A 19716-nucleotide genomic window follows, 5' to 3' on the forward strand; every position below is an offset into this window, starting at 1 on the left:
TGTACATAATTATCAGTAAGAAATAATATCCTTCCTTCTCTCTGGCTGTGTGTTTTCTACAATTGATACACTTAATGAAATTTAAATTTACGTAAATATCTAAAAAAATTAGTGCATGATGCATTATTATTTATGTATCTCGTAAATTGATAGATATTGTATTGTTACGAGATACATAAAATATGTGATTGTTGCCCATAAGTTGTTTGGTTGAGATCGATACATGTAGTATAAATTAGTATTTATGTATCATGAATACATAATTTGACGTAGTTATGTATCATATACAAAAGAAAATTATGAATGATAAACACTGATTTAGTTATAAAAATATTACCGCAGATACATAACAATACATCTGATACATAGGCAGTAAAAGATAATGAAATTTTTAATAGTTATAAATCAAATACATAACTCTGAACTCGAAATCCTTGTTCGACTATGACTTTTTCAACTCTAGATTCTTCATGAATAATAAAAAGCTCATTTTGATTTTATCTGTTTTCAATAAAATCTTCATCTTTAGAATAAAGATACGACATACATTTTTTAAGTTGATGAAACTAATCGGATAAACCCAATACTAAAAGATGGACCATCATCCATATGTATCAAAATTTCATAGATGAAAAAGTAAAAAAAAGCTAACTTGAATGATGATAATGAACTAGAAGTATGAAATCTTATGAACTCGAAGTGTAGCTTATTGTCTAGGGCAACTTTTTCACCTTGTGTTTTGTTGCCCCAAAGTATTTGAAATTTATAGATACTCTATGTAAGTTTGTAACATGAAAACAAAAGAGCTGAAAAAACAAGGACCCAATAAGTTGAGCTTATTGTTCGTGTTTTTCTATAAAAAAATCTTTTAAAAAAATGAATGAAGAACTACCTCTTGATTAACTTTAAATTATTAGTTAGAGAGAGAAAATATTTAAAATTTTAGAAAAGGAGTGATAGAGGTAACTGGTGATGTAGTGGAGGGAAAATAGGCATGAAAAAACGGAGAAAATCGTGGAGTTGGAAGATTGAAAGTTATGTATCCATAATGCAGATAATTTAAGAAAAAAGAGAGATTTTCGTGTTTTTAAAATAGTAAGGAATAATAGAAAATAAGGTGAAAATGATGTGTAGTTAGGTAATAACTAGACATACTTCACTACCGTATATACTTAATTTACCTCTAGTTTAAAATATTCACACATAATACCACTTTTAATATTTATACTGTATATCTTAAGAGATTTAATATAATATTGATGAATAATTATCTTAAAGTTCAAGCTCCTTAATTAATGATCCACTAGAAATTCACATTATTTTTCTCTCTTCCTTTAATCCTCTCCGTACATATTTGTATCTCTAAATTTCAAAACAAAATCTCTATTAGTTTGTTTAAAAGGGATACTATTACCCCCTGTTAAATAGTGATGGATGAATTTCTTTTGTTGATATATTAATTTTGGATCAACAATGACAACTACTTTAAAGAAATTGATACTTAATACATCAAATTATACATATAAAAAGATAATGAAATTATAACTTTATCGTCGTAATTTATTTCTTAATTCACGCATTTTAGATACATATCACAATTCGATGTATATGCTTACTATGTATCCGAGATACAATTTTCAAATATAACATATGAAATTGATACTTAATACATCAAATTATACATATAAAAGATAATGAAATAATATTAGATCATATAGATGCATGAAATTAATAATATACATATAATAAATACATGAAATTAATATTAGATACTTATATGGTACATATTAATGTACTTATAGGATACTCGTGTATCTAAGTATTTAGTTTGTTGGATACATCATATATAGATAATAGATACATCAAATTAGTGAAATCATTATTTAGTAATAAAATAAAATAAATCAAATTAGAAGACCGAGGGATACATGTTTTTTGTATTTTATTAATAATATTACTGAATTTATTATTTCAAATAATGATAAAATAAAATTAATTAACATAGATACGCTCCTTGATTTCCGCCTTATATTAAGAGATTCGATTAATTTAAATTTTCAGAATTAATTGTCGATGTATTTTGAAACTCCTCAATTGCTGCTCTAATTAATGAAATTAGTTATAACCAATTAATTTAAATAAATAAAATATGTATATCGATTTTAAAATTTGGCAAATAGAAGTATCTCGCAGATTCATACTTATGTATCCTATGCACGAAATATGGTAGAGAAAGTATTATTTAAAATTATTAGAATATTAATAATTAGGATCTAAACTAGTAAAATTTATATAGTTTACCCAAAATATATTTAGATTAACAAAGATAGTTGCTTATCATTTTAGCCATATCATAGATAGAAGAAGAGTTGTTTTTCTTCTATGTTACAATACAATTTTATAAGATGATGACATCAATGAGATAACAAACATATGCCGTAAAACCTCTCTAAATTAATATAGGTGGGGTCATAAAATTTCTATTATTTTATAGAGAAATTATTTATCAATAAATTAAAATTTATCAATTTAAAGAGTGTTCGACATCAAAAGATTGTTCAAGGATAGAATCTCAAAGAATTTGAGAACCCACTTTAGAAAATGACATTCATAATGATCTCGGTTACCACAATAAAATGAACGTTAATAACTTATTAGATGAGTGGAAATGATACATGTTCAGAGGTCCAAAACTTAGAACAAATTGTGGGTATCCTTGGAAAAACAATGTTGATGATAAAGTTAAAATTAATACAATACCTTTGGAAGCAGTTAAGGGTAAAAAACAAATATTGCATTTAGAACTTTTTACAATTTTATGATGCAATTAGAAAAGACAACACTCAAACTTGTGGATGCAATAAGAAAAGTTAGAGATGAGCTTTAACTAGATTTAAATCTTAACAAAAAACTGAATATAATATAATCATATTTCACTAAATTTTCTTAGATATTATGTACTTTTAAAGAATTATTAATTTATAATATTAATGGAACCATATATTTATATAAGGGTCTTCTGAAATATATTATCTTATCAAAATGAGTGATTTTTTTCATTGGTCCAAGTCGGGAACTGTAGAAAATTATTATCTTAGAGAAATTATTAATTAATCGATTATTAATGTAATGAGATTTTAATGCACAATAAATGATGTGAAATAACCCAAATGATACATTTATAGAAATACAAACATAAAACAAACAATTCAATCAACTAGTTTACATATTATGTATAAAAATGATCGAAATATATACAATTTATACACCAGCTATGTATAAGTGTGTATATTATATGTATAGTATATAGATAATATTTGCATAGTACGTATATATTTTGTAAACTAGATCACTTATTTATAATTTTTTCATGTTTACACAATGACTAGAGTGGAGACCTAGTTACAATTAATGAAACCTTGATAGCTTTTTAGGTCAGCCCATTACGAGCCTCATCGATTTTGAGTCTACACTTATCGCCATACTACACTTATTGTTGGGTTTATGTTTATGCACTATCACTAAACTAGAATATTAAAAGTATTCTAGACACATAATTTTTTATTGAACTAAAAGATTTTACACTATTTTTATTTTTTCTAAGATAATACTTCTAGGTCTAAATTAAATAATTTATGTTTCATCGTATTTAAGTAAGATTATTTTAAAAGATTTGAAACTATAGAAATAAAGTCATATTTTTAAGGTTTTGTTTTCAATTTATTCAGAAGATATGAAAACTTAAAAAAATATATGCATTCTTTCAATTCTAATTTTCTCAACAACTCAAAACTATACCATATAATATTGAGTAGTAAAAGAATGCCACAAAGAAATATAGGAATAATTTCATATATGGCAAATTGAATTTATAAAATAAAATTGTATGAGTATAGTTTACATATTACATTTTACGGGTATAGCTTATTTTGTTATGTAACTTTTAATTTGAGTGAAACATTTTTTTAAAATTTTATATAATATTTTACTTTTTCATTGAATAATAACAGTAGCGTTAAATACGGTAACAAACATTTACACAATCACATGATTTAGGCTAAATATTCAAAATCAAATATTTTCTCAAGAAAAAATTCTATAGCGACGGAAAGACCATACAAAGTTGTTTTCGAGAAACTAAACTCTTTAATGTATATTATTATTATTATTATTATTATTATTATTATTATTATTATTATTATTATTCATTTGAATAGATTGCTTTGAGTTGGAAGTTCAACGAAATGGGAAGGCTAAAATCCCGAAGTGATTGTTCGATAGATTGAGGCGAGTGAATTTCTAAACCCTTGTTAGGTGTATGAAATTTGTGTATTTCCTTGTGGTGTGTGTTTGAGAGTAATGTGTTTGTGAAGGATTGACTTGTCCACCTTGATTAATTCTAATGATGAAAAAAGGGATATTAATAGACATTAAAGTTAATTGTTTGTGTGTGATGGGTAGGGAATGATACGACTATTGGTGTTATAAAGGCAAGATTTATTACTATAGAATGTGGATTGTAATCCGAGAATGTTAAAGCATATGCGTATTAGCTGATATATTGTTGACTCGATTTATTATGTGTGATTATGTTCTTTATTTAACCCGTATAATTGTGATAATTGGGGGTAATTATATGTTATAGAGACATTTGATTTATGGAGATGTTGCATCATCCCCTTTATTTGATATCATATTGTGAACATGCATTGACATGAGATTGGGTATGAGTAAATGTCTAACACATGGAGATCGTCCGTGATGAGATCGAGTTATGATTATTTGGACACATGGAGATCGTCCGTGCGATGGAAAAGTTATGATTATAATTTGGGTACGTGGAGATCGTCCATGCGAATTTGTTTGATTTATGATAGTGCGTTGAGATCATCCGCACAGACATGTGATGATCATCCGTGTCGGTATATGGATCTCGTGAGTCCCCCATTGATGTATTTTCGCGAAGTATCATGTATATACGGTTGAGAGAGTAATTGATATTCTAAGGCATATCATTTCATAATGTCATATTGCATTGCATCCCATGATCTCTTTCATTCTTGATGATTATGTGTTTTATTGGTGGTTGGATAGTATTTGATATTTGATTACCTCTATTTGATGAACTTGATCTTGTGTGTTGCTGATATTGTGAGTGCCTTTTGTGAAAGTTGTGATTGTTGAATATTGAGTTTGTAGTTGAGGATGAATAATATTTTAAAATGATTTGATGAGATGGGTGCTATGAAAACTGCGAACTATTAGGTTGGGCTGATTTTTATGCAGGTTGTAATTGTGGAGGTTCGGTTAATGTGTAAGGAGTACCTTATTTTATCCCCTTAGCTTGTGTTTAAAAGTTTACTTGTTGGGTACCGTGTGGTTTTGTACTCACCCCTTGCTACTACAATTTTTTTGTAGGTTACTAGCCCGGACCTTTGTGATAATTCTCTTTTCCTTGTCCGAGGATTCTTGTGGAGAATTGTGAGGTAGCTGCTTGTTATATCAGCAGACCTTCTTACTCCTATTTATAATCTTGTTCTATTCAAGAAACAATGTCATTTGAAACTTATTTTTTTCTCTGAATCAATAGAAATATTTTAGAGCCTTGTACACGTGATAACCAGATTTTTGGGGTATTTTTGAGTAAATTATGAAATTTCCGCATTTTATTGTAATGGTCAAGGTTAGACTGACTTGTCTTGGTGGGATAAGATGAGTGTCATCACATCCATTTTTAGATCGTCACAACATGATATTAGAGCCCCAGATTTATAGGTCTCACGTGTGAAATCATGTCAAATTAAAGTAAACATATATGTATTATGAAGAGAAACTAGCTACGATTGATATTCCTTTTCCTTTTATTGTTAGATGATATTTTTTTATTTCCACTTTTCATGGCATTGCAATATAGAAAATTTGATTTATATTAATTCTTGTTTTATTAGTGATAAATTTCTTTAGGTTATTCGTTGTCTCTTTTTGAATTTTAATCAAATTACAAGTCAAACATATATTAATGGAAGATTACAAGTTGACCAAGAAAATTATGTAAATCAGTTGATTTGCCTTTACTTTTAGGATTAATAATATTTGACCTTAAAGTTGTCCTATCTATTTCGAATTTCACTTTTATAGTCCATTAATCTTATTACATAATAAAAATTAAAAAAATGTGTCACATTTACAATGTCCCTTAGTTAATCGTGGAGACGAACACACCCTTAGTACTTGTAACACCTTAATTAGCAATAAATAAATAAATTTTCCTTCTAATTAATGAATGTTAATTTGTGTTTGAATATTAGATAAGTAGTTAATGATCATTTACCTTCTTAGAATAACAACATAAATTTTTTTTTTTAAAAAAAGAAAGATAATTTAAATACTTTTGGTCAACTTCTTTTTAATCTGTAGTGACTAGTAAAAAACTTAGACTAAACATATGCTTAGTGTAACTTAATCAATTTTAAATCATTTTATTTTAAAAAAATAACATTACTGACCAAGCGATTCATTAAATTACAATTTTATAATCTTTTAACTAGTCGTGCTTTCTAGATTCAACTCGAAAATATTTTGGAAAAGAAAAAACACAAATCTATACTAAAAATAGAAAAGATCAATTTTTCACTTTTGATTGATGTAAAAAGAAGATTACCAATATCTTGGTATTAAAAAAAAAGAGGTTATGTTCTTAATGTACTCAAATTCAACGTCTGTGATCATTCCGCGTAGCAACAATCAACGGCTTAGATCAAAGACCCCACCAATTTGAATTCAAATTTTGGAAGTAACGTTACGATTCCGGAGCCTTTAGGTTCGGATCCAAACCTAAAGCATAGAGTAAAAAAAATATTTATTTTTTTAACTTTCATACTTTTAACTCTCATTTCCCTCAGCTCCAAAAAAAAAAGTTTCCAATTTGTATCGCCATAAATTGTGAAAAAAAATTGTGGGGTTCATTTTTTTTACCATTAGTAGAGATTAAGAGAGATTCTTGAAAGTATGTATAAAGTGTTGACGATGATACTGTATACAATGAATTTGTTTTGAAAAAAAATATTATTTGGGATTGATTCTTGGAGTGTTATGTGCATTTGGGGTTTAAAGATTTTTAGAAATCATACTATTCATTTGGGGTAAAAGTTTTCTTGATTTGACATAAAAAAGATTCTTGAATTTGCAAATGAATATTACTGTTTGATTGTATATGAAGAGAAGGTTCATTTGTGATTTGAGTTCTCTTACATTTCATAAGGGGTTTGTAAAGTTCAAGTTTTTTTGAACTGTTTCATTATTTTGATGATTTTTAAGAGATTCTTAGGGTTTATGTTCATTTGAGATTAAAGGGTTTTAGGATTGATTACATTTTTATGAGTAAAAAAGCTTTCTTGAAATATGTTAGATTTACTATCAATTGAAGTGTTTTGTAGTTTGAATGGTATGTTCTATTTTAACATTGTGTATCTTTTTCTTTGGATGACAGAGTTAAAAGATTAGATTTTTAATGGAGACTCAAACAAGAGGAAGGGGACATGAATACAATTTGGCTTGGAGGAAAGCTGAAGAAGCAGGTTTAGCATTCTTCCTTTCATTATTTTCAGTATTAGTATTTGTAATTGTTTGATTGAAGTAGTATTGATGTGGGGATAGAAATTTAAGTTTATGTGGTTTGGATTTTAGAAAGTGTAGCTTATTTATACATATTAAGTGGATATTTGAACACAAATACAAAGTTTGAGCCAAAGCCAATGGGGGCGAAAAGCACTAGCTCCTCCCTTGATGTCGTGGCCAATCAGGAGGTGTTAGTTTTGTGTTTTGTGTTTTGTGTATCATTTTCCCCTTTTCGTCTCTACCTCTGAGGTAGGAGTAAGGTCGGCGTATACTCTACCCTCCCAAAACCTCACTTTATGGCTTATACTGGGTATGTTGTAGTATTATTTTTCCCTTTTGGGATGAATGTGATTCATGTTGGGATTTTACTGTATTTTTAGCTTTGAGGCGATATCAAGCAACCCACTGGTTGGAATGTTTCGTCGGACCATTAGGTATATCAAGCCAGCCTTCCGAGAGAGAGTTTGTTTCTTGCTTGAGAAGTGGCTTGGTACTTTGCAATTTAATTAACAAAGTTCAAACAGGATCAGTTCCAAAGGTACAACACTCTCTAGTATGCTGAAAGCCGCTCTTTATATACAACATTCATTTTTCATTCGTTGTTTTTATTATGTTATTAGGTTGTAGAAAACCACACACCTTCACAGTCAATCATGTGGGATTCTCAGCCATTGCCAGCGTATCAATATTTTGAGAACATTCGGAACTTTTTGGTCGCTGTGGACGATTTAAAGCTACCAGCATTTGAGGCATCTGTTTTTGAAAGGGTAAAGTTATACTCCCTTTATTTCAATTTGTTTTGTGCTTTTGACTTAGCAAGGAGTTTAAGAAATTAAAAAAGACTTTTGAATCTTGTGGTCTTAAACTAAAGATATATAGAGTGAACCAAAATGTCCAGCAATCTAGTCGTCTTAAACACGCCAGGGGGAAATTAATAACTAAAGAATTGCCAAAAAAAGAAACGACTCTTTTTGAAATGGACTAAAGAGGAAAGTTACACAAACAAATTGAATCGAAGGGAGTAGCTCATTTTGACTTGTTGAAAGTTTATAATCTATGGAGGCTGGAAAAAGATATTAACTTCTCACTTCATTCTGTGCATTCTTAGGATAACATAGAAGCAGGTTCATCAACTAAGGTTGTGGATTGCATTTTGGAACTTAAAGCATACCATGAGTGGAAGCAAATGACTGGAGGAGTCGGATTTTATAAGCCTCTACGGTCTCCTCTCTTGACTCCCTCAAGGGGAAGGATTCAAGCTCAAACACATGTAACAATCAATTCTGATAGTCGCAGGCGATTGGAAATGTCTGCTAGTTTTCCAAAACAATCACCATCAGAGGATGAAATTCAAAAACTTGAAGGTAAAGTTGAAGGTCTTTAGCTTCTTTGCATTCTTTTACGTTTGCATGCAATTAAAAAAATATTCTGATGCTAAAGAAAGTACTGCATATTTAATAGTTGAAACAAAGTCGCAACTTCTGTTGAGAGTATACTCAATATCACAAGGTTAGTTTTGAGTTGCTGAGAAAACTAGTAACGTTTTTGGTGAGTTATTGATCTTGACATGATTTATAATGATGAACAAACTTGTGTTCTATTCTTATTTCGGAGTCAGTTTCTACTTTCAGTTGACTAATTCATGTTTGTTCTGGTTTCTTGAACTGTATTTTTAGGCATAATTGTCAAGGCTCTAGCTGAAAGAATGGTCGACATGAAGGAAAACATAGGCAATAACTTTTTTGCTTCTTTTCAGAATGGGAATACGGTATGTATGCTTCTGATTGTTTGTGGCTTTTCTTGGAGTCAGTCAATGATCGCTGGTTCATTTCAAGATTTTTTTTCTCCAAAACAGAACCAAGTTGAAATGTTCAGTAGGATCTTCTCTAGCTGCTTCAAGGAACAACTTCAAAACAAGTCCCTTAAGGTAATTGGATTACTCTTGACATGAGAATTTGCCTTGTTTCAATTTCATATCTTCAAAAAGAAATTTTCAATCCTATGTCATCTCCATCCTCCACATGCAGCTAAAGAGAATACGTACCTGTTGGACAGGTTAGATAAAAAATGACGTATTTTCGTTGATAGACTCATCCTTCTTGAACCATATTTTTAGTTAGAATGCATATTTGCATAACATCTCTTAATATGCAATCTCTTTCAGTCTTTTGGTCTTTAGAGATGAAGAGGAAGAAAAAAGAAAAAGGACCTCGTGAGCTTGCTGATCTATTTCTTTCTCAAAAAGAGATATTGATGATTTATTAGTTCAATTTCTTAACAAGGTTGTTCATTTGATTATAGCGTTCAAACATATGCTAGTAACTCATGTATTAACTTGAAACAGAAGCCTCCTGTTTTCCACGAGAGTCCCTCCTACATATTCGCTCAGCAGCATCTATAACTTCATATTTTGAAAGTAAACCTTTAAGAAAAGGGCTACATTATAGTGAAGCTTAGCTACAAAAGAGATGCATGCAACCTAGGTGAAATATTACTTGGAATAATTGTAAGTTATTGTCTCTGCTACGGTAGTGGTGAGGTCTATTGGAAAGCCTCTATACCCTAAAAAGGGAGTGTAAGGTCTACGTACATCCTACCCTCCCCAGACCTCACTCGCAGGATTACAACCACGTTTGTTTTTCTTGTTGCTAAATTGATCAGTAAACTAATGTGAAATCTGGATATTATTTCCTGACTGTCCTTTAAATATGATTCATATAGCTTGTAATCCTCCTCATGCAGTTGAACTCAGATCCTTTAAAAGAGATAAGTTGCTCAGAAGACAACTCTACATGCATTCCCCTCCAAGATTTATCTAATCTTAGAAGCCGAAAGGTAAGCTTGGTCACCTTTTAAGTATATTTCCCCATTTGTGAACCTTGAAGCATTCGATTTGTCCATCTTGCCATTATGAAAGTAGTTGTTAGAATCTGAGTCTTTTACTTTTGAGTTGATGAGAAATATCTATGAAGTCTTGGGAACTATATGGAAAGGATTTTGTCGATTTGGCTATTATCAAACTATCTACATGTTTTACTTTTCTTGATACAAGATTTTGTAAAAAAAGTATAGTATTGTAGTATCCGGAGACTATTTGGAAAGATCAAAAGTCAATCTGAATGTAGTGTTATATATACTGCTTGAGTCTAGTTAGAATCCACAATCTCCATTAGTGCAAAGGCCAAATGAATAGGACATTGCAGACAGAACTTAAGTGTGTATATCAAATATAATGTCCATCATAGTGTCATGCTTTCAGCATCATGGTGACCGGTAAATTCTGGTTTTCAGTGTTGCAGAGCTTGCATAAAGAAGGGCAATTGCAACCACTGGACTGTAGTTACAATTCAAGAAAAGGAACTTTCGGTAAGTCTTTCTTGAACTAGATTATAATTTACTATTTACTTACTTTCAGGGCTTTCTATTTGAAATTTGTCCTTGTATGTCATTTGGGTGAATTTTGTCCTCAAGTATCAACAACCACACATGCTTCTTGCCGATCCATAGAAAAGAGTTGATCTGTTAACTGCGCACAAAACATGTTGAGCATTTCACGTCGCTTAATGCGCACTTAGTTGTACTTGTCTTCATCAAGGCTCTAAGTAATACTTTTCCTTGCTAATGAAAGTTCAATTGATGTATCACATATATATTTGAATTATTTTTTTCTCGATTTGCACCTTTTTTCATCAAAACCCACACTTTTGCGCTTATTTCTTGTGATAACATTGATTAGTCCTTAAGAACTACTAATTTCTTGACAAATAACCTGATCTCCTTTTGCCTCATTTGCTTTATCTCTTGCTTCATTAACATTTTTTGAGCTTGGGGGTCTATCAGAAATAACCTCTCTACCCACAAAGGTAGGGCAAGGTATGTGTACATCCTACTATCCCCATACCCCACTTGTAGGATCATATTGGGTATGTTGTTGTAATAATCAATAGAAGGCCTTATGTGCTTCATGGTACCCAAAATCTAACTTCAGTTGGTAAACAATGCCACTCCGCATGCGCTTTTTGCACTACCATAGATAGCTAGATGATCTAAACAGAACGGTATGGTCTTCTGCAGTACAGATGAATACATGTTGATGACAGTGAACCATAACGCTGTTGAATCTATTGAAAAGTGTGAGAATATTAAGTTGTAGCTTGGTTGTCTAAGTATGTTTTTTTTTAATCAAGTATATCTATTTCATGCATAAACATGGCCAAATTGACCATATACAAGGGGTAAACCAACAAGTAAGGAATCTACAAAATATGATTCTGTACAAACTCTGCCCAATCATCTATACAACAAGGAACTTCCTATTTACGTCAAAAGAAAATAAGGGAGCAGAGACTACTCCTCAACTGGAAGAAACTCGACTCTACACCTTCAAAAGCTCTCCTATTTCTCTCTTTCCAAACTAGCCACATTAAAACAAGTGGTACCACATTCCAAGTCCTTCGTCTTCTCCTCCTTCCTCTTCCACCTGAACATTAAATCTTTCACTGTTTTTGGTATTACCCATGAAGTGCTGATGAACTACCGAAGCAAATCCCACCATAACCTCATGGTTGTCGCGCAATGAAGTAGAAGAGATCCCGTCCTTTCGCACCTTCTTTCCCATGTAATACCAGCTGACGCATACAACCTCCATTTTCTAAGATTTTCCGCTGTCAAAATCACCCCTTTAAGTATGTGAATTACATGTTAATATATTTCATTTCTATTCCGATTTTTGACTTTTAGACTTCTAGTGACTGTTAATCATGAGTGGTTGGAAAGTGTATTAGTTGTAATGCTTTGATCTGCAGAACTTCCTTTCCAGTTCAATACATGTATTTTTGGGCTAAATACTTTCTTGATTTGATATAGATCACTGTCTTGGATGTCTAATACTTTAAGCTCACAGAATCTTAAGGCGTTGTTATCAAGTACAAAGAAAGAGTTTGAAAATCTGCAGTCTCAGCTGCAAAGTGATCTGAAGCAACTTGGTAGGCTTTTTCTGTAAACAAACCTTTCTATATATCTATATCGACTATCAGTTCTATAATTTGAAAGCTAAGTTGAAATTTGAATTATCCTGGTTTCAGGAGAGCAAGTACTGGATATGTCTAATGCTGCTCTTGGATATCATAAGGTTATGAAAGAAAACAGATCCTTGCATAACATGGTTCAGGATCTAAAAGGTATCAACAAGGATTATATCTACAAACAGATAACAATGTGAAAGTCTTTGGGATTGGAGGCATTAGACAGTCAGTACAAAATAACAAAAATCAAGATACATGGCTTAATCTCTTTTTATCTCTCCCTTTCCATTGTTTTGTGATTGGAGGGAACAGAAAATGATAAATCACAGATTCGAAAATGATGTATACAAAGAACATCAACTAAAATAAAATGTTGAGTTACTCTACCCCCATTAAAGAACCTATTGGTATCAAGTTTTGTTCCACAAAAGCTCTCTAATCCTGTTGTGTTAATTTATTTTGTCAGGGAATATTAGAGTTTACTGCAGAATAAGGCCCGCCTTCAATGCAGAAGCAAAAACAGCCATAGATTTCATTGGAGAAGATGGTTCTTTGGTTGTAATCGATCCACTAAAATCCTGGAAAGAAGGGAGGAAAATTTTCCAGTTCAACCGTGTTTTCGGTACAAGTGCCACTCAGGGTAAGGATACTGTGTGATACATTGTACCAGCTGAAGATACTACTTCCATATTTTTATTAAGGTTTTATAGTAGTTACGTTTCTTTTTTTCAGCATTCTTTGACATGCTCACTGTAGTATTTTGACATAACTTCTTTACTCCACTTAATTAGTTTTCTTGAACCGAGGGTCTATCGGACTACCTCCCAAGGTAGGGGGTGGGTGGGTGGGGGTAAGGTTTGCGTACACTCTACCCTCTCCAGACCCACTTGTGAGATTACAATGGACATGTTGTTGTTCTCGTTTTATCGTGTAACACTGCTTAATTTTGCAGAAGATGTATTTCGAGACACTAAACCGCTTGTAAGATCAGTGATGGATGGTTACAATGTATGCATTTTTGCTTATGGTCAAACTGGATCAGGGAAAACATATACCATGGTAAGAGCTTTGCATACACGAAAATAAGTCCTTATATTTTCATGCCGAAGCTTTATATCTACTAAATCTCTTGGCAGTCTGGCCCTGGAGGTGGATCAACAAAAGAGTTCGGAATCAATCAGTTGGCTCTGAATGATCTATTCGTACTATCTGATGAAAGGAAGGACATCATGAGCTATAAGATCCATGTTCAAATGGTCGAGATATACAATGAACAAATTCATGATCTTCTGGCAGACGATTCGTTGCTTACTAAATATCCTTTCACTGAATTATTCCTTAGCTTACACCAGATTTCATGAGTTAATTTGAGATACTTCAAGGCAGAAAGTGATATAATTGCACCCTTGACTGTTCATACATTAGAGATTAGAAGCTGCATGAGTGGCAATGGTCTACCTCTGCCTGATGCTAGCATGCATCTTGTGAATTGCGCTACAGATGTTATAGAACTGATGAAACTTGGTGACTTGAACCGTGCTGTTGGCTGTACTGCCATGAACAACCGTAGTAGCCGTTCACACAGGTGAGACTGAACAGTATTGAAGTTATCTTTACTCAATTTCAATTCAGACCAACTTAGCAGAGTTATTAAAATTGTCAAGTGTACTTGTGTTAACATAAAATACATGCAGTGTGCTGACTGTACATGTGCATGGTGAAGATACATCTGGAAACATAATCCACAGTTGCCTACATTTGGTGGATCTTGCTGGTAGTGAACGAGTTGACAAGTCGGAAGTTACTGGAGACAGCCTCAAAGAGGCTCAACATATTAATAAATCTCTCTCTTGCTTGGGCGATGTAATCACAGCATTGGCGCAGAAGAATTCCCACATCCCATATAGAAACAGCAAACTCACATTACTCTTGCAGAACTCTTTAGGTTTGTGGTGATGCATTGACTGATCTAGACAACTATTGAGCTAAATAGAAACTTAGGCTTTGAAATATTTTTGAGGAGTTTTTTATGTAACTCAAGTGAGTTCTGCAGTTACAAGTATTTATATTTTGCTAATGCTTTTTGTGGTGTATTTCAGGTGGACATGCGAAAACTTTAATGTTTGCTCATGTCAGTCCTGAAGGGGATTCCTTTGGAGAAACAATTAGTACTCTGAAATTTGCACAGAGGGTTTCGAGTGTGGAACTTGGTGCAGCTCGTTTAAATAAAGAGAGCGTCGAAGTTTTAGAGCTCAAGGCAGAGGTAAAATACAATCATTTTATGATATTATCTTAAATGTTGGTTACAAGACAGCACCATAACCAGTGTAATTCCACAGGTGGGATTTGGGGAGGGTAGAGTGGCTTAAATGTTGGTTACAAGATAGAGAAGGCTGTATTTTTGTGCTTCGGTTGTCGCATTATTGCGTTGTCAATACTGTTCTTTCTTCTGTATGTTGTGTACTTCTCTCCGTTTTGCTTTATTTCGTTGTTGTTACTGCATTCATTTTGTTGTTGGTTACAAGACAGGACAAAGAAAACTTTCTTGGGCTTAAATATGGATAATGATTCATTTACCTGCCGACTATTGAAATGATTGTAGATTGAGACCCTAAAAAGGGCATTAGCTAACAAGGAAGCACTAACTCCTCAAATTAACAAAACAAAGGAAGCAGCAAGGACACCTTTCCAGAAGCCAAAAGCAATAGGTGAGAGATCCACTCCACGAGCTCGAAGATTAAGCATCGAGAATTGCACCACCACCGTGAGGACAGAAAAGGCAAACCTTGATGATGAGAAGGGATCCAAAACTCCAGCTGTGAAAACTCGTTCGAGAAGATTAAGTTTAGAAGGGCCAAGATTTGCCAGCAAGAATTTTGAACATATTAAATTATTAGAACCCACTAGTAAGCGCAACCAGCAAGAAGTTGTGTGCTTACAGCAATCTACTGAGCTTCAGGAAGGAGATGATGTCACAAAGTTGTATGATCAAGCCGGTAAAGATAGTTTCCTGAAGGCTCCTCTGAGTCCACCTTTTGCTTTTAGAAGTCAGAAAGCTCCTCAAAGTCCAGCCTCTGGTCTCCAGGCCCCTCGGAGTCCAACTTTTGGTTTTGAAATCCAGCAAGCTCCACAGGGTCTAACTTCTGGTTTCAAAAGTCAGCAGCCACCTCGAAGTCCAACTTCTACCTATAAAAGTCAGCAGGCTCCTTGGAGTCCAACTTCTGGTTTCAAAAGCCTGCAGGCTCCTCGGAGTCCAACTCCTACCTGTAAAAGTCAGCAGCCTCCTCGAAGTCCAACTTCCGGTTTCAAAAGCCAACAGGCACCTCCGAATCCAACTTCTGGTTTCAAAAGCCAGCAGGCTCCTCGGAGTCCAACTCCTACCTACAAAAGTCAGCAGCATCCTCGCAGTCCAACTTCTGGTTTCAAAAGCCAGCAGACACCTCTGAGTCCAACTTCTGGTTTCAAAAGCCAGCAGGCTCCTCGGAGTCCAACTCCTACATACAAAAGTCAGCAGCCTCCTCGCAGTTCAACTTCTGGTTTCAAAAGCCAGCAGGCATCTCTGAGTCCAACTTCTGCTTTTAAGAGCTGCAATGCACCTAGGAGTCCGACAAGTGCTGCCACTAAGAGCCAGGGTGTGAAAACAACAGATAACAGAACAAGGATTCTTTCTCTTCAACTACCCAAAACACCTGAGCCACTGATGACCTCTATAAAAGAGAACGAGGCAGGAATGCAAAGTGAGCGTACAATTTCATCTGAAGTCGAGACGCCTACTTTGATTAGCCGTACTCATGGAAAAGGATCTCAAATTCGAAGATCACTTCGGACTATTGGGAAGCTGATTAATGGATCTGAAAGAAAGTAAGTGATTCATTGCCTGATCACATTTCAGTTGGTCTTCTTGTGTATTCAATTAATCCATATATATCGATGAACTGAATTTATCTAATGCAGAATTGTGGTTTATTTACTTGTGAAAACTTACAGGAACCAACAGAAAAAGACTGAAGCAGCCCCAATATCGCCTTTGAATTGCCTAAATGAGGAGACATCATCAATGACATCTAATGCAAGGACACTTCGAAGACAATCCCTAACTGGCATTCCGCCACCAATCATATCGAGGAGATCTTCACTTGGAGGAGGGAGCTTGCCTGATTCTTGTAAGTAAACGAGATATATTGGTAAAAAATACACGTGAAGTATAACATTTTTGCATGTTTCCTGCCATGAACTATCACTAACTATTTATCAGAAAACCACACCTCAACTATTAGTTGTTCCCTTTTCCTACCTAAACGATGGTGTGTTTTTGTAAATAGTTGGTGATAGTTCAAGAGAATAAAGTGAACACATGATAGTTCACATGGTTCTTTACCAAACTCCAAGTAAAATGAAATGTTAAATTTAAGTTAGAAACCAATATTGATCAAATGTGGCATTTACAGAATTGTCGTTCATTTTACAGGTGCAAATGAAAGTAAAAATTTGAAAACTCCTGGAGCTTCAGCTAAGTTAACAAAGAGGTGGCTATGAGGAACAATACTAAGTACTTAACATCAGGGAGCTGACAGGTAGGCATCAACAAGTACTAACTACCTGACATCGATAGAGAAGTTTATGCTGCAGATATTCGCTGCAATTTTAGACATCGCAATGCTGTTAACATCAACATTTCTGTACAGATTACTGAGGCAGAAAATAGGAACTGAGGGTTAGAAGGAAATAAAATCTCTGTTACTTGAACCATAAAGAAACCTGATAGATGTTAACATTGTTGTATACCAACCAATAACATGATATTTGAATGAAAGTTCATCTTCAAACTGTTTGCATGCTTTATTTAAGCCGAGGATCTTTCATAAACAACTTCTCAGTCTCTACGAGGTACATGTAAAATTAGTTAGTTTAAAACATTTCTTATTTTAAAGTGTATAAAAGGGAGAACTAACACGCAGACGCGAAATCAGGATTTGAAAACTCGGGGTGCACCAATATCATCTTAATGTAGGTGATAGCAAAAGTTTTGACGGCTATATTACGAAAAATGTAATATAGGATTGGTAAATATATAGATCTATAATAATTGAACTTTGCTTTAATAGCTCAAATAAAATAGGGTTCTAGTCGGGGTCAAACCTTGGTCAAGCAGGTGGGTGCTTTGGCTTGTACTAGCAGCTCAAGTGCACTTCTATGCTCTGCTAATATTAGTTTTACGGCACGTGCGTTCCACGTGTGAATCATATATGTAGTATATGATGTTGTAAAACATAATTAATATTACTAAATTAGAGCTTTATAGTAAAAAATTATAATTAAACAAACATAGGACAAATATTTTTAAATAATTAATTCATACTGTCATAGAGTTACTTGTATATGAGAACAAAATGATCAAATATCATTAAAACATTTTAAATACATTCAAAGTTTAAATAGAAAGAAAGAGACATTTCTTTAATAATAATATCTCTTACTTCACTCAATTTTGTAAACAAATCTAACTGACAAAATAGAAAAAAAATATCTATCCAAAAACGTTATTAATAGCTTTCCTCTTGAGGTTATGAACATAAACGATGTACACCATTTAAGTAGAAGTTTTGTCTTAAATGTTTATACTTGAAATTTAGTATGTGCATGACACTAATAAGGATTACCATAAGTACTTCAATATTTTATCTTTATATGCAACATATCTTTTACAAAATATTATTACTCAATTAATATTTGAGTAAGACTAGCATAGAGAGGTAATTTTATAAAAAAAGTGTACTTGGTTGTTATCATGAATGATGATTATATATACTTCACTAGAATAATTTAATTTTAATATATGAATAACATCACTTATGGTGAAAAACATTTCATTTCATTAATTTTCTACCTTATATTTGTGAAATTGTAGTCTTTTCCTTTTTTTTCTGTGGCATACATATCATATATTTGTTGTCTAATGAAAGTAACTAGTATCTTATAGAAGTTGTATCATGATATAAAATATTTTAATTTTTCAATAAAAAAATTAATAGATGAATAAAATTTAAAGTATTATTTATGGAACAATACATAACCAAGGAAGAAGGATGACGAAAATATATGTTCATGCTGAATTCAATCTAGTGTTCAATTTGATTTAAATCTCTTGACACCAACACTTTATTTTATCCGTTAATTTTTACATACATAAAAAAAATAAGTATTATCATGATTGTGACTTGTGTTATCATATCATAAGTAAAAGTGAAAATCTATTTTTGAAATAGTGAATTTAACATCAAAACTAAGAATTTAATGGACTACGTTGATACCCATTATTTTAGCAAAATTAGGAAGAAATCCTTCATTTGAAGGAAAAGAATAAAAAATAAATTGAACAAAGAAGTAATATCTTACATTTTTTCGTACTATTCGGTATTGTTCATATCTGTTTAATATTATCATCTCTCCCACAACTTTTCGTTACAGTTAACTCATGAAAATGATAAAAATAAAATAAAAATAGGAGTATGAACTGTTATAAAATATTATAGTGTGGATGTCCACTACACCAAGAAGTTACTCACCCATTATCTCCACTACTTTTCTCATTGTGAAGATGATAATAACCTCCACCTTTATAATCATTATTCTTGTAACCTTTCACTTTCATAACCTCACCATTATATTCATGTTAATGTCATGTTTATGACTAACTTTTTTTATGCCTCTATGTTACATTATAAATAGAGGCATAAAGGTTCATACTGTAAACACTTGAAAATTTGGTGAACACTTGAAAGAAAGAAAGTTATCTCATATTGTTCCTCTTGACTTATATTTTTAATATCTTCATCTTTATATTGTTCTTTTGTTCTTAAGTTTTACAACACGTTATCAACACGAGTTGCTCATTCTCCGTCAATAATCAATGGTAGGTGATTTTTATGAATTATCCTAGTAACTTTTTGATTGCATCGTATACTTCATTATTCTATATATTATTTGTACTAACAAAACTTGTTTTATAGTTATTCTAAAATGGCAATAAATTATAATAATCTTCATAACAATGTTGAGAGGGACTATTAAAATG

At 32.4% G+C, this 19716-nt stretch overlaps 1 protein-coding gene across 1 annotated transcript; it reads left to right on the top strand.

Annotated features, from left to right (window-relative positions):
• The first annotated feature begins 6915 nt into the window (after positions 1 to 6915).
• Positions 6916 to 17483, top strand: LOC107016052 (kinesin-like protein KIN-14L). Its single transcript, XM_027916199.1, has 20 exons — positions 6916 to 7142; positions 7490 to 7577; positions 7998 to 8155; positions 8238 to 8384; positions 8726 to 8981; positions 9294 to 9385; positions 9473 to 9544; positions 10360 to 10452; positions 10909 to 10983; positions 12521 to 12602; positions 12702 to 12797; positions 13108 to 13281; positions 13594 to 13700; positions 13778 to 13956; positions 14062 to 14226; positions 14336 to 14586; positions 14741 to 14904; positions 15244 to 16502; positions 16629 to 16804; positions 17110 to 17483. The coding sequence occupies exons 2-20, from the start codon at positions 7511 to 7513 to the stop codon at positions 17175 to 17177; spliced, it is 3681 nt and encodes a 1226-aa protein (XP_027772000.1). The 5' UTR covers positions 6916 to 7142; positions 7490 to 7510; the 3' UTR covers positions 17178 to 17483.
• The last annotated feature ends 2233 nt before the right edge of the window (positions 17484 to 19716 follow it).

This window comes from Solanum pennellii, chromosome 4 (genome assembly GCF_001406875.1).
Source record: "Solanum pennellii chromosome 4, SPENNV200".
NCBI classification, from domain to species: domain Eukaryota; kingdom Viridiplantae; phylum Streptophyta; class Magnoliopsida; order Solanales; family Solanaceae; genus Solanum; species Solanum pennellii.